Below are 14,589 nucleotides of genomic sequence, written 5' to 3'. Positions count from 1 at the left end.
TCCAGAGTACCCAAACAGGAATTTGGTTGAAAATTTTGAAAAAAATAGAAATATTTCTGTTTTAGGCAGTACCCAAACATACCTAATAACGCTAAGGGTTTGTTCTCGATCCCACACAACGTGATGTAGTAATTATCCTCCTTCAATAATGTAAGTAGCGGTTGTGCGATCAACCTGAGTATTGACTGATTGAAAGCAATCGTAAATTGCTGACTTTGTTGTTCTACGCATTCCAGCTGCATGAAAATGATAAGGTTAGCCCCTTACCTACTCAAAAAATTTTTCAATCTCATCCTCAAATGCTTTGGTTTTTGGTTATACTCATGTTAGTAAATAATAATACTGGGTCTTTTATACTGGGTCTATTATTAGGTATACGGAGTAAATGTTTCACCTGTCATTCTAGACCCTAGACGTGGAAGCAATCCCAACCTCATGAGCCTTATGGCGATTAATTTTATCCTCACCAACAACTTCAGAAGCAATAGATACGATTTCATTAATTTTAGGAAAAGGTTCATGTGATGAAAACCAATCAAGAAGTTTTTTAATATCTTTAGCAACTTTTTTACGCCGCGAATCACTTGCATCTGCATTGTGATCTCTTTTGTCCATTTGAACTTCCCACCCATTCATTGCATGTATCCCGTAACGCCGCACACTGGGGCCTACTATATGGGCGGGATGCCCATGAGTCCATTTCTTAAATTATAACTTTTACGTTTTTTTTTTGTTTTATTTCATGAGTATATGTGCTTCTCTATCTATTTCTAAGCTTTATATCATGAATTAAGCACAACAGCTGAAAAAGTGGAGCATCAAAGTGCAAAGTTTGATACCATTGATTTCATCCAGTTTTAGTGGTTAATCATGGATATAATTTTTTTCTTCGTATTAAGTGAAAATAAAAATAACTAAAAACTATCAGCTATGGGCCAAGGTAAGTAGAGTTCACTGAAGTGTTTTTTAGAATTATACTTTTTAAAATATCAGAGATATCTGAGGCTAAAGTCGGAGGTCTTTTTTCGAGAAATTATCGATTTTCATGGAAATGCACAAGGTTCTTTTAAAACTATTGCCTGTTAATAATGCATAGGGGTACTCTTAACATAAAACTGAACTCAAAAGTTAAAGCCTCCTGCGCATTTCCATGAAAATCGATAATTTCTCGAAAAAAGACCATAGCTGATAGTTTTTAGTTATTTTTATTTTCACTTAATACGAAGAAAAAAATTATATCCATGATTAACCACTAAAACTGGATGAAATCAATGGTATCAAACTTTGCACTTTGATGCTTCACTTTTTCAGCTGTTGTGCTTAATTCATGATATAAAGCTTAGAAATAGATAGGAAAGCATATATACTCATGAAATAAAACAAAAAAAAAAACGTAAAAGTTATAATTTAATGTCGTTTTCTATTGACTTTTGAGATTTTTGTGTAAAATTCTTAGATTTTCCACTGCAAATAGAATATGAAATCTAGTTTTGTAATTGTGTGCGAAATCTGTGCGTATAAAAAAAATAAAACAACAACAAATGTTCAGACAAATGTCAAACAGAGGAGTGTGTGTGAAAGTGGGTGTGTTTGTATGCGTGAATCTTGATAAAAATCCAGAATCAGATTCTTGAATCTCAGATTCATTTTTTTGTCATTTTTTTGAATCTCAAGACGCAAATAGATCATGAAATCTGAGATTTGTCCACTATTTCCCCTCTTCACCCCCCCTTTCAGCTGTCAAATTTACAAATATCATTCTGAGATTCGTCAATAGAAAACGACATAAGAAATGGACTTATGGGCATCCCGCCCATATAGTAGGCCCCAGTGTGCGCCGTAACCCATTTACTTATCACACTTTCTTTCGTACTTCTTTCTCGAGAAATGCCTCCATCTGTTTTCATAGATTTTATAATCGGTTGATCAATAATCATATCGGTTGAAATTCGACAACAAAGTTCATCAGAACGTCGAACAGTAAAAAAAACTTTCTGTAAACCTCTTATAAACACTTGGATCCATTACCTCGTTCAATTGAAGCATGTCTTGTGTTGTAAGTACAAGTGGGCAGACTAAGCATAAGGTAAATGCCCAGATGCATGGAATTAAGGCAGTATTTCTTTAACGCATTTTAAACTCCTTTGCAATGAACACCATCTGAAAGTTTTGTACCCATAATATGTGCTATTCAATTAATTTGTTATATGTAAATCTGATCAAGTAATTTTAATCATCATCTTCTGGCTTACTTCTTTGTAGTACTGAAATTTGGCAGTTTGTATCACAACATTACAAGACTTCTTTTGTTGACGTTATTCAAAGCGGTTAGCCTCGAACTGATTCGGATGATGGATATAAACGCCATATTTTTCAGAGTGTGGGGAATAAGTGAAGCTTATAAGCTGATTGACCTTCTACGTCGGAGATTCTAGTAGGCTCATGATCTAAGTGGATATTCTGTGAAGAGCTATTAAATAATTTCTTTGGAAATTGTTAATTTTGTTTGCTTTTTTATGTAAGGATTTGTTATCTGTCAAATTATCCATTAAACAAACTTGTCCACGTTTAAGTTACATGTCTGATGTCTCCTCGAGTTTCTGGAAGAGTAGTTTAAAATGCTTAAAATTGACAAAAAGTGAGACGACTTGAACGAGCAGATTACTGACTGAATATGTGTGCTTTAAATGGTTAAATACATAATTTCATAACAAAGACACAAATCAAATAGATCCGTTAGAAACTGGAATCTACCAAAATATAATTCAGGCGGTATTAGGTGTGTTTTTTATTACCACCGGTCTTAACTGGTTAAAAAAAACGCCTCGGGGCTTAGCGAGAAAAATTGGCAGCACTGCATACTAAATGTTCCGAAATCAGCTGACACAAAAATATATAAAGATGTCATATTTTTCGCTTTTGGGCTTTCTTGTGTGTTTTTGAAGAAAAAAAGTTTAACTAACTATTAAATAAATATTTAAAATAATAATTGTCATTCCAAACATCAATTTTGATGTTTTTGAACAAATTCTAAACAATTTACGAACAAGTTAATTTGGTAGCACAGATTTAAATCTGTTGAAAAAGTAAAGCCCAGAGAATTTTCCGGGCTAAACAACTAAGCCCAAGGGGCTAAAGTGTTGTTGCATTTAACATGTAAATTGCTTAGCCCCGACTGCGTTTTTTTTGTCCAGTTAAGACCGGTGGTAATAAAAAACACACCTATTGTGAGTAAATTTAACGTTTTTGAATAACTGTTTTTTTCTTTTTCTTTTAAGACAAAATTTATTTATTGAAACAGCATAACTTATATTAATATTAAATAAATTCGTCATCCCCTCGATTTTATTAGAAAAAACTGGTTAGATATAATTGACTTGAAATTTTAAGATTAACTAACACCTTAAATTTCTATTTTTCTACTTACTTAATGGATCTTATTTCGTCTTTGAATTCTACATTGTTTTTTAAAGTGAGAAGTTTTGTTTCAGGTGTAACATATCCAATTACACCTACTCTGATTCCTGATACCTCTAGAATAATGGATTTCATAAGACTTTTTGCCGATAAAAGTTCCGGTTCCTTAGAAAGATCTAAATTTGCAGCAAGTACAGGAAATTTGACTTTATTTAAAAAGGGAACTAATCCTTCGACGCCTTCATCGAACTCATGATTTCCTAAGGACTATAAAAGAAAATAATATTATTGTTGCTTGATCTTATAAAATTTAACTAACAATGGCATCAGGAGAAAGTTTGTTTAAAAACGCTGCTGTTATGTTGTCTTTAAATATGGTAAACCATGGAGTCCCGGTATATGTGTCTCCTGCATTCAAATACAGTATTGGAGGTCCAGTTGATTTCGCTTCGTCCCGGAATTTACGAATTCTAATAAAAAATAAGTTTCGATAATGTATACAAACGATGGTAAAGCCTTTTTACATACTCGTGTGCAGTCCTTGCAAAACCACCATAACATTTGTTGGTATTCTCGTCTCCTTGCGAACATTTTCCTCCACTTACACTGGTTTGTTCAAACCGAGCATGCATATCATTGTTGTGTAATATGAGGAATTCAATTGAATTAGATTTAGATACGGGAGTAGCTTCTGATGAGAGCAACGCAATGCCTAGTACGGCAAGGACAACAAATCTTTTCATGTTAAACTCAAGTTACTGGAAATGGAATAATGTTGAAACTTTTAACTATACATTAAAGCATATTCTATTATTTTATTTTTTTTGCAATATAAATTTGCATTACAAATTAATAAAAAATAAAACATAAACGTAATTTTTAGATAACTGTTTCCTATTTGTGAATGAAATGGTCCTTAAACTCTTTGCAATTACTTTGCCATTTAAAAAAATCGGATTCTAGCTCAACAAATTTTTTATCAAATTTTTTTCATTAAATTTCATAAATAGAACGACATCAAAAGATTGGGATCGGGTCAAAATTCTGGCTTCAAAATTCTGCTTTTCAAAATTCTGCTTTTTTTCTATTCTGCTTTTCAAAATTCTGCTTTTTAAAATTCTGCTTTTCAAAATTCTGCCAGCATTATACTTAAACAAAAAAATTCTGCCAATTCTGTTTTTTTTTTGTATAGCATATGTGCTGACTAAAGAAAAATACACCTCATTAATGTAATTCAACATTGGTACTTTCCTAATTTTTTACTTGCGATATTTTTGTTTAAGTGTCGGAAATATTTTTCGATTCATATACTTTTCCAAATTTCAATTTCGGTTTTCCAAAAAAAATTATTGGAAAAGCTTTCTTCCAGAGGGATTTCTTTCCTCCCTTAAGCCTGGTACGCTGCTCGCGCTAAATTTCAGCTCCCATACAAATTTATCGAAAATTTTTAGCCGAGATAAAATGGATCCCATACAAGCTATCGATAACTTGTATGGGAATTTTATCTCAGCTAAAATTTAGTGCGAGCAGCGTACCAGGCTTTAAGGTGACAAGTCACATTAATTTCTTGAATGCGCAAATTAAATAAAACTGGCAGCCACCGGGGACACGGTTGCCACAATGGTCATTTATGACCAAAATTGGTCATTTTATATTCACTTGGTCATTTGGTCACTTACACTGTGCAAGTCGAAATTCTTAACAGGCGCGCGAATAACTGTTTCGCCCTATTTCGGACCCGAGAAATCCACTGGCATCATTAGTTTTTCGATTTATCGGTACGACTCCGAACAAAATTTTTTTTGAATGTTTTTTCAATTACTTTGAGAGTTTCCCATTGTTTTTAGTCATTTTTCAACCAAAAACAATATTTTTATTGCTAATAATTCTGCTCAAACGTAATTTGCTACCAGTAGAAAGACATTATAAACAATTTTGAAATTTTAGTGATTTTTTTTTTTTTACATTGTTTATCGTTTTTTTCGCTGTTTTTGTTCTCTTTGCACAAATACATTGCATGTTTTCCATTAAAAATTAATTTAACTGCTAATTTAGTGTTGGTTAATGTCAAACGAAAACTTAACTTGTAGTTCAAATTGTGTTTAATTAATTTCAAAGCTATTTTTTTTATGAGAAATGGTACGAGTGGTTTTAAAACTTTTTGCTACGTATGAAAAATATTTCAATTTAAATGTTATAAGAGACGTCGAATGGGCACCAAGCATTATTTGTTCAAATTGTTATAATAAGCTTATCAAATGGTCAAGTCTGGATTTTGGAGTCCCAATGATATAGTCAGATCCAAAAGATCACAGTGAAGATAACTGCTACGCATGTGTAAATAAATTCGCCAGATTAACTCGTTGCAAAACTATTTACAAAAGTGTTCTGGCGCTCAAATGCCAATACCTCATTTAGATGTCATACCGATTCCAAAGTGTCCAATTCCAAGTCCATCTGATGAATATATACCACCTTCCTTTCAATCAAAGCCAGAATCATCACTTTCGGCTTATCAACCTTCTGAATTAGAAAAGACTTGTAATCATGTGTAGATTTCTCAAACGCGTTTAAATATATTGGTACGACAGCTAAAATTGTCGCAAAGGCAATTGCAACGAAAAAAATTAAACACAATTTGAACTACAAGTTAAGTTTTCGTTTGACATTGGATGTAAACAACGAATTAACATAGTGTTTAGTAGATATCGATAGTTTCCATTATCGATAGTTTTAAGAAAAAACTATCGATAATATCGGTAGCCTTGTGGTAAAATAATTTGAAAGTATTGAAACTATCGATAGTTTTGTGAAATATCGATATACTCGATATTTTTTTGTTATCGATGCTATCGATAGACTGTCGAAGTTTAACCAACACTAAACTAATAGTTAAATTAATTTTTAATGGAAAACATGCAATGTATTTGTGCAAAAGAGAACAACAACAGCGAAAAAAACGATAAACAATGTAAAAAATTTTAATTTTTTTTTTCAACTTAAAAAAAAATCACTAAAATTTCAAAATTGTTTATAATGTCTTTCTACTGGTAGCAAATAACGTTTGAGCAGAATAATTAGCAATATAAAAATTGTTTTTGGTTGGAAAATGACTAAAAACAGTGGAAAATTCTCAAAATAATTGAAAAAACTTTCAAAAAAAAAATTTGTTCGAAGTCGTACAGACAAATCGAAAAACTAATGACGCCAATCGATTTCTCGGGTCCGAAATAGGGGGAAACAGTTAATCGCGCACCTGTCTCAAAAATTTGTTTCAAAAACTTGCACAGTGTTATTATTCCACTTGGTAATTTTTTCTGAAGAAATGAACAAAGTATCAGCCTGGGCTATTATTAGTTTCCAGTGAAAAGTTCTACCCGAAATATTTTTGTTCGACTAGTTTCATATGTTCTTAATTTTACCAAAAATTTAGTGTGAAACGATCTAACGAACCTAGCAAAAAGTTCTAGGAAAAAGTTTGAAATACGAGGAGTTTTCCGAACGTGAATAACTTTTCGGACACAACTCAGAATAAGGGAAAAGTGACTTTTAATTTTTCCGGGTATAATCCTGTTCACGTTAAAGCTCTACTTTCAAATTTCATGTCCACAAAAAATTAAAGGATGCCATGTTGGGTATGAAAATAAATAGTATATCAAAAATATTATTTCTTGTCCAGAAGAACAGAGATTTTTTTTTTGAAAACATTGAAGATGTTTCTATAGTAAAAAAAAGCTGAGAAACTTCTAATCTAAAACAATCAATTTTATATTTAAACATTTTAAGTAAATTCAATGATCTACATTGCGGAAGGTTCAGTTTCAAATTCATAGATAGGCCAGTCATTATGTCGGAAAAAACGGCTTAGAAATGCAAAATGACCGAGAAAGCTAAATTTTGGATATGTTGTAGAGGATGCTTAAAAAAGCTTAACTTGAAGTTTTCGACCAAGATTTCCTATGAGCTTTTTCCGCCATTTTGAAAAAAAGGATAAAATTGGTTTTTTGACAATAACTCGGCTATCTGACGAGATGCGAAAATTTTACAAGGAGCTTTTTTGTAGCTTTTAACGAGTTCTACAATTCTTGCATTCACATTTTTTGTGTATCATGAACCGTTTTCGAGATATCGATTAAAAAAGTCAAAAATTTAGGACATGCAATTTGTTTTTTGAGATAATCTATTTTTGGGTGATGAATATCGAAAAAATTATTAACATAAAATTTGTAGCCCACATTCAGACCTACTATGTCGTATTTTTATATTTTTTTTTGGACAAAAATTACGACTTCCAGCCGGCCGCAAAGTCGTTTAGTCCGCTCCCACCGCCAAGCAAGCCGCCCGTTCGGTTGTAAAAAAAACAATCATTCATGTTTTTTTTTTAATGTTTATATCATTATATCAGTAACACATACATACAAATGTATGTATTTATTTAATAAATAATGAGAAGAAGATGGTAATGGTTTTTTTGTTACCCCAATTTTATTAACCCAAATTTTGTAAATACAGTATACCGGCTTTTTGTGCATTTTGTTATTTGCTTCAATCTCAATATTATTTAGTTCATCAAAATTGCAATTAGATCAGTGCCAATAATTTTTGAAAATAAAAAAATTATTAGCAGCATTTAGGATAAATGGTATATGAAAGCGGAAAAATAAATTGCCCACAAACTAATTGGTGGAAAAGGGTGGGTGGGCGAAAAAGTGTTGGTGTCGAAAATCTTGGTTTTTTACGATTTCTGTCAAAAGTAGACCTCCTATCAACAAAAGTTAAATGCAAACGTTGTGGGTAATAAAAGTGTCATAACTTTTACTAAAACCATTTTATTTATATAATCTCAAAAATATTGAAAAAATGGAAAAAATACGATTTTTTTATTTTTTATTTTTATCTTTTACCAAAATGGTTTGATTTTAACAAATCTTGGTTAAAAATTACTTTGTTATGTTTTCTATGTATTTTAAATGTTATTTGAGCAATTTTAATTTTAGTTACTTATATTAAAACCTTTTAGGTATTTAAGATTGTATGGAAAAACTATACTTTTGATTTAGAAAATATTGAGAAAAATTGAAAAAAAACGAGTTTTAAGATCGATTTAAGATAGTGGTTTCTATACATTATACATTATACATTTCTAATGGCCTTTGACCTTCTTAAATTCAATCTAGCATTAGAATAGCTCTAACGTGCAAAGTTGTTGAGATATTGAATTTTGAACGTTCAAAACACTATTTTTGTGATGTATACTTTGATTTCTATAAAAAAAAAACTTTTTGACTAGTGAAATCGAACAAGGCCACCAATTAGTTTGTGTGCAATTTATTTTTCCGCTTTCATATACCATTTATCCTAAATGCTGCTAATAATTTTTTTATTTTCAAAAATTATTGGCACTGATCTAATTGCAATTTTGATGAACTAAATAATATTGAGATTGAAGCAAATAACAAAATGCACAAAAAGCCGGTATACTGTATTTACAAAATTTGGGTTAATAAAATTGGGGTAACAAAAAAACCATTACCATCTTCTTCTCATTATTTATTAAATAAATACATACATTTGTATGTATGTGTTACTGATATAATGATATAAACATTAAAAAAAAAAACATGAATGATTGTTTTTTTTACAACCGAACGGGCGGCTTGCTTGGCGGTGGGAGCGGACTAAACGACTTTGCGGCCGGCTGGAAGTCGTAATTTTTGTCCAAAAAAAAAATATAAAAATACGACATAGTAGGTCTGAATGTGGGCTACAAATTTTATGTTAATAATTTTTTCGATATTCATCACCCAAAAATAGATTATGTCAAAAAACAAATTGCATGTCCTAAATTTTTGACTTTTTTAATTGATATCTCGAAAACGGTTCATGATACATAAAAAATGTGAATGCAAGAATTGTAGAACTCGTTAAAAGCTACAAAAAAGCTCCTTGTAAAATTTTCGCATCTCGTCAGATAGCCGAGTTATTGTCAAAAAACCAATTTTATCCTTTTTTTCAAAATGGCGGAAAAAGCTCATAGGAAATCTTGGTCGAAAACTTCAAGTTAAGCTTTTTTAAGCATCCTCTACAACATATCCAAAATTTAGCTTTCTCGGTCATTTTGCATTTCCAAATGTATATAATGACTGGCCTAAGATAATTTTCCCAATTTCAATTTTTCCTGAAAAGGGATAAAATTCGTGTATTTTTCTACAGTGAATGCTGTTGAGAAAATGTTCCGTTGCAACTTGCAACACTTGAACCCGAAAAATGACGATAATTTTTGCATTATCATAAACAACTCTACAAGATTTTAAGCAAGGTCTGATATTTTCAGGGCTAAGAGCTGAAGTGAACCAACAAAAAAAATGAACTCGGATATATAAGGAGTTAAAGTAAATACGCTACCATTGTATCTTATGGCATGGATAAAATTTTTTTTCAACAAATGACAATTTTGACTTTTTGCCTAAACTAATGACAGATCTTAAACCTTGTGCAAGTTTTGGTACTAGATTTGAATTTTTAATTGACTTGGTTCGTTATAGCTGTGAGCCCTCCATTTATGGTTACTGTTCTATTGCCCCTTACGTATATTCTTTATATAATTTTGTCTTTAGTTTAAAGTTAGCAGAAACAAATTATTTTGGTCATTTTTAGTTGTGTTTGGTCATTTTTATTTACATCCTTGGTCACAAATTTTTTTTTGAAGTGGCAACCGTGACCGGGGATCGAACCTACAACTGTTGGGTTACTAAGCCAGTGCCTTACCACTGTGCTATCTCACTGTTGGAAATGAGTATGACTAAAGTGTGACTATAATTAAAATAAAATTTTTTTTGTCGGTTTTTTTTAATTTTACTGAGTTTAAGTGGAATCACCTTATTCTAAGCGGATAACACCTTATTTTAAGCGGATATTTTAAGGAGGTGAAATTTAATGTGCGCATCATCTTATTAAGGTGACACTTTTTTCTCCGTGTAAGAAGAACTTCATTCTTGATTACATGGTTGTCCTTCAAATCACCTAAAGTTAACATGAGGCTGAGGAAGGTGATGAAAAAACCTTATATAAGTCAGTCTGAATAAGAACCGTATTATGTACCCAGCTGCATTCTGTATTTGACACTGCTACGTGTTAGATTGAACTACACATTATCATTTTACATTCTTCTTGGTGTCAATCAGCCCTATTGTGGGTTTTAAATAGACAACTTTCCACCCGAAATATTTTTGTTCTTTCGGAATTATAAAAGATGTTGCAAGTTTCATCCGAAGGGAATTAACATTTTCCACTTATTTTTTTGTAATTTGGATTTTGAAAATTAATTTTCCAAAAACTATTTCATAAAACAGCTTTAAACGAGAAAATAGACGAGGTTTGTGGATTTATAAAAAGGCACATCACGTAATAGTTGGTGTAACCGCTGATTTGTAATATTTTTTTTCCAAATTAAGTCAATTTTTTAGAAAATTGCGCGTCCTGTCCCCTCCCCCCATACGAATGGCACATTCCTCCTGAATCAACCTGTATTTATAAGAAAATCATTAAAATCTATTGATAAACAATATTCATAACATTTTTTATTTTTGTAGAAAAACTGCTAAATCCAATATTTTATTGCATCACTAACTGAAGAAAACCTGCTAACTCACAAAAATGCTAAAAAGATACGAAACTACGAGTCTTTTTGAATCTGCTTTCACATAGAAATGAAGAAAATGGTATTTTGGATTTTTCTTTTAAATTGACAAGAACCATTTTGAGAAGTTTTTTCTTTCTCCTGTAAAATTTACTTTAATGGAGTTAGCAGGTTTACACTCTAAGTCGAAGATGTTTGCTATCAGTATATTATTGTAAATATTTGTTTTTTTTTTTGCATTTGGCCCACTTTTTATGTAAGTGACTATATGTCAGAATTAATTTTCATTTCAAAATTAATGTGATATAAAATCTAATGTTTCTATCCATCTAATCGTTTCATTTCTGTCTATTGTTTGCGCGGGATCTGGCTGTTTAGAGAAATAAATTAAAGTTTATTGTTTGCAGGAAAAACGATAGGTACGTTAATCATGTTTTTGGAATGAAAAATGAAACCAATTTAATTATTTTGTTTCAATAGTTTTATTATAATCTTACGCTTAAATCCAATGACAAGATCTCAAAATTATGTTAAAATGTTGAAATAGCTTCAAAAGGATACAAAAATCCGTAAAATCGGTCAAGTCAAGTTCAACTCAAATCTGATACGGGAAGAAAATTGTATATCACATTTAGGCCAGTCATTATATACATTTGGAAATGCAAAATGACCGAGAAAGCTAAATTTTGGATATGTTGTAGAGGATGCTTAAAAAAGCTTAACTTGAAGTTTTCGACCAAGATTTCCTATGAGCTTTTTCCGCCATTTTGAAAAAAAGGATAAATTTGGTTTTTTGACAATAACTCGGCCATCTGACGAGATGCGAAAATTTTACAAGGAGCTTTTTTGTAGCTTTTAACGAGTTCTACAATTCATGCATACACATTTTTTGTGTATCATGAACCGTTTTCGAGATATCGATTAAAAAAGTCAAAAATTTAGGACATGCCATTTGTTTTTTGACATAATCTAGTTTTGGGTGATGAATATCGAAAAAATTATTAACATAAAATTTGTAGAACACATTCAGACCTACAATGTCGTATTTTTATATTTTTTTTTGGACAAAAATTACGACTTCCAGCCGGCCGCAAAGTCGTTTAGTCCGCTCCCACCGCCAAGCAAGCCGCCCGTTCGGTTGTAAAAAAAACAATCATTCATGTTTTTTTTTTAATGTTTATATCATTATATCAGTAACACATACATACAAATGTATGTAATTATTTAATAAATAATGAGAAGAAGATGGTAATGGTTTTTTTGTTACCCCAATTTTATTAACCCAAATTTTGTAAATACAGTATAACGGCTTTTTGTGTTGATTGTGCATTTTGTAATTTGCTTCAATCTCTATATTATTTAGTTCATCAAAATTGCAATTAGATCAGTGCCAATAATTTTTGAAAATAAAAAAATTATTAGCAGCATATGGGTGGTTGGAAAATTTAGGATAAATGGTATATGAAAGCGGAAAAATAAATTGCCCACAAACTAATTGGTGGAAAGGGGGCGGGTGAATGCCTTGTTCGATTTCACTAGTCAAAAAGTTTTTTTTTATAGAAATCAAAGTATATTTTTCTAATGATTTTTTGTATACTGAGCTGGAATCTTTAGTCAGAAAAATTCTATAACGTTGAGATATAACCATGCCAATACATCACAAAAATAGTGTTTTGAACGTTCAAAATTCAATATCTCAAAAACTTTGCACGTTAGAGCTATTCTAATGCTAGATTGAATTTAAGAAGGTCAAAGGCCATTAGAAAAGTATAATTTGGTTTCTATGGAAAATTATTTCTCGCCAATATTATGTCATTTCAATTTTTCTCAATATTTTCGAAATCAAAAGTATAGTTTTTCCATACAATCTTAAATAAAAGGTTTTAATCTAAGTAACTACATTCCAAGCTTTTCAAAAATCAAAAACTTTTTGGATTGACAAATAGGCTATTTTATCAAATTAAATTTGTCAAAAATCCAAAAATTAACTTTTTGCTCAAAAAACATTGAAAATACATAGAAAACATAACAAAGTAATTTTTAACCAAGATTTGTTAAAATCAAACCATTTTGGTAAAAGCTAAAAATAAAAAAAATCTTTTTTTTGCATTTTTTCAATATTTTTGAGATTATATAAATAAAATGGTTTTAGTAAAAGTTATGACACTTTTATTACCCTCAACTTTTGCATTTAACTTTTTTTGATAGGAGGTCTACTTTTGACAGAAATCGTAAAAAACCAAGATTTTCGACACCAACACTTTTTCGCCCACCCACCCTTTTCCACCAATTAGTTTGTGGGCAATTTATTTTTCCGCTTTCATATACCATTTATCCTAAATTTTCCAACCACCCATATGCTGCTAATAATTTTTTTATTTTCAAAAATTATTGGCACTGATCTAATTGCAATTTTGATGAACTAAATAATATAGAGATTGAAGCAAATTACAAAATGCACAATCAACACAAAAAGCCGGTATACTGTATTTACAAAATTTGGGTTAATAAAATTGGGGTAACAAAAAAACCATTACCATCTTCTTCTCATTATTTATTAAATAAATACATACATTTGTATGTATGTGTTACTGATATAATGATATAAACATTAAAAAAAAACATGAATTATTGTTTTTTTACAACCGAACGGGCGGCTTGCTTGGCGGTGGGAGCGGACTAAACGACTTTGCGGCCGGCTGGAAGTCGTAATTTTTGTCCAAAAAAAAAATGTAAAAATACGACATTGTAGGTCTGAATGTGTTCTACAAATTTTATGTTAATAATTTTTTCGATATTCATCACCCAAAAATAGATTATGTCAAAAAACAAATGGCATGTCCTAAATTTTTGACTTTTTTAATCGATATCTCGAAAACGGTTCATGATACACAAAAAATGTGTATGAATTGTAGAACTCGTTAAAAGCTACAAAAAAGCTCCTTGTAAAATTTTCGCATCTCGTCAGATAGCCGAGTTATTGTCAAAAAACCAAATTTATCCTTTTTTTCAAAATGGCGGAAAAAGCTCATAGGAAATCTTGGTCGAAAACTTCAAGTTAAGCTTTTTTAAGCATCCTCTACAACATATCCAAAATTTAGCTTTCTCGGTCATTTTGCATTTCTAAGCCGTTTTTTCCGACATAATGACTGGCCTAATTAGCTGCGTTCCTTTGGAAATATTTATCTACTTTTTAGTACTTAAAGCTGCTTTGAACTACTTTTTCAGTATATAGCAAAGTAGATCAAAGTAGTTTTAAGTACTAAAAAGTAGATAAATATTTCCAAAGGAACGCAGCTATTAATTTCGATATGAAAATTAATTCTGACACATTGGCATAGATTTAGATAGTTTCCTGAAGAAAATTTGAAAACCGTGCAAAAATAAAAAAAAAGTGGATTTCGTAATTTACAGTTTTGTCAAAAGCTAAACGAGATTTAGAATTCTAGTTTTCTGTGTTTGACTAAAAATATATGTATAAGAGAACAAAGGATTATTTTTTGTCTTTTTAATTGCAGAACCAAGATACATAC

At 30.8% G+C, this 14,589-nt stretch overlaps 1 protein-coding gene across 3 annotated transcripts in view; it reads right to left on the bottom strand.

The window, feature by feature from the left end:
• Window positions 1–3,307: 3,307 nt before the first annotated feature.
• Window positions 3,308–14,589, bottom strand: part of LOC129907424 (protein 5NUC-like) — a 31,665-nt gene continuing 20,383 nt past the window's right edge. For all 3 annotated transcript variants that reach the window (XM_055983634.1, XM_055983633.1, XM_055983635.1), the window contains 3 exons: window positions 3,946–4,175; window positions 3,737–3,887; window positions 3,308–3,684 (listed from right to left, as the gene is read on the bottom strand). In XM_055983634.1, coding sequence (XP_055839609.1) covers window positions 3,424–3,684; window positions 3,737–3,887; window positions 3,946–4,160 — 627 coding nt within the window. In that variant the 5' untranslated portion in view covers window positions 4,161–4,175 and the 3' untranslated portion in view covers window positions 3,308–3,423. The remainder of the gene's footprint in view (window positions 3,685–3,736; window positions 3,888–3,945; window positions 4,176–14,589) is intronic.

This window comes from Episyrphus balteatus, chromosome 1, assembly GCF_945859705.1.
Source record: "Episyrphus balteatus chromosome 1, idEpiBalt1.1, whole genome shotgun sequence".
Classification (NCBI taxonomy): Eukaryota; Metazoa; Arthropoda; class Insecta; order Diptera; family Syrphidae; genus Episyrphus; species Episyrphus balteatus.
This window is presented reverse-complemented; position numbering and strand designations above follow the sequence as displayed.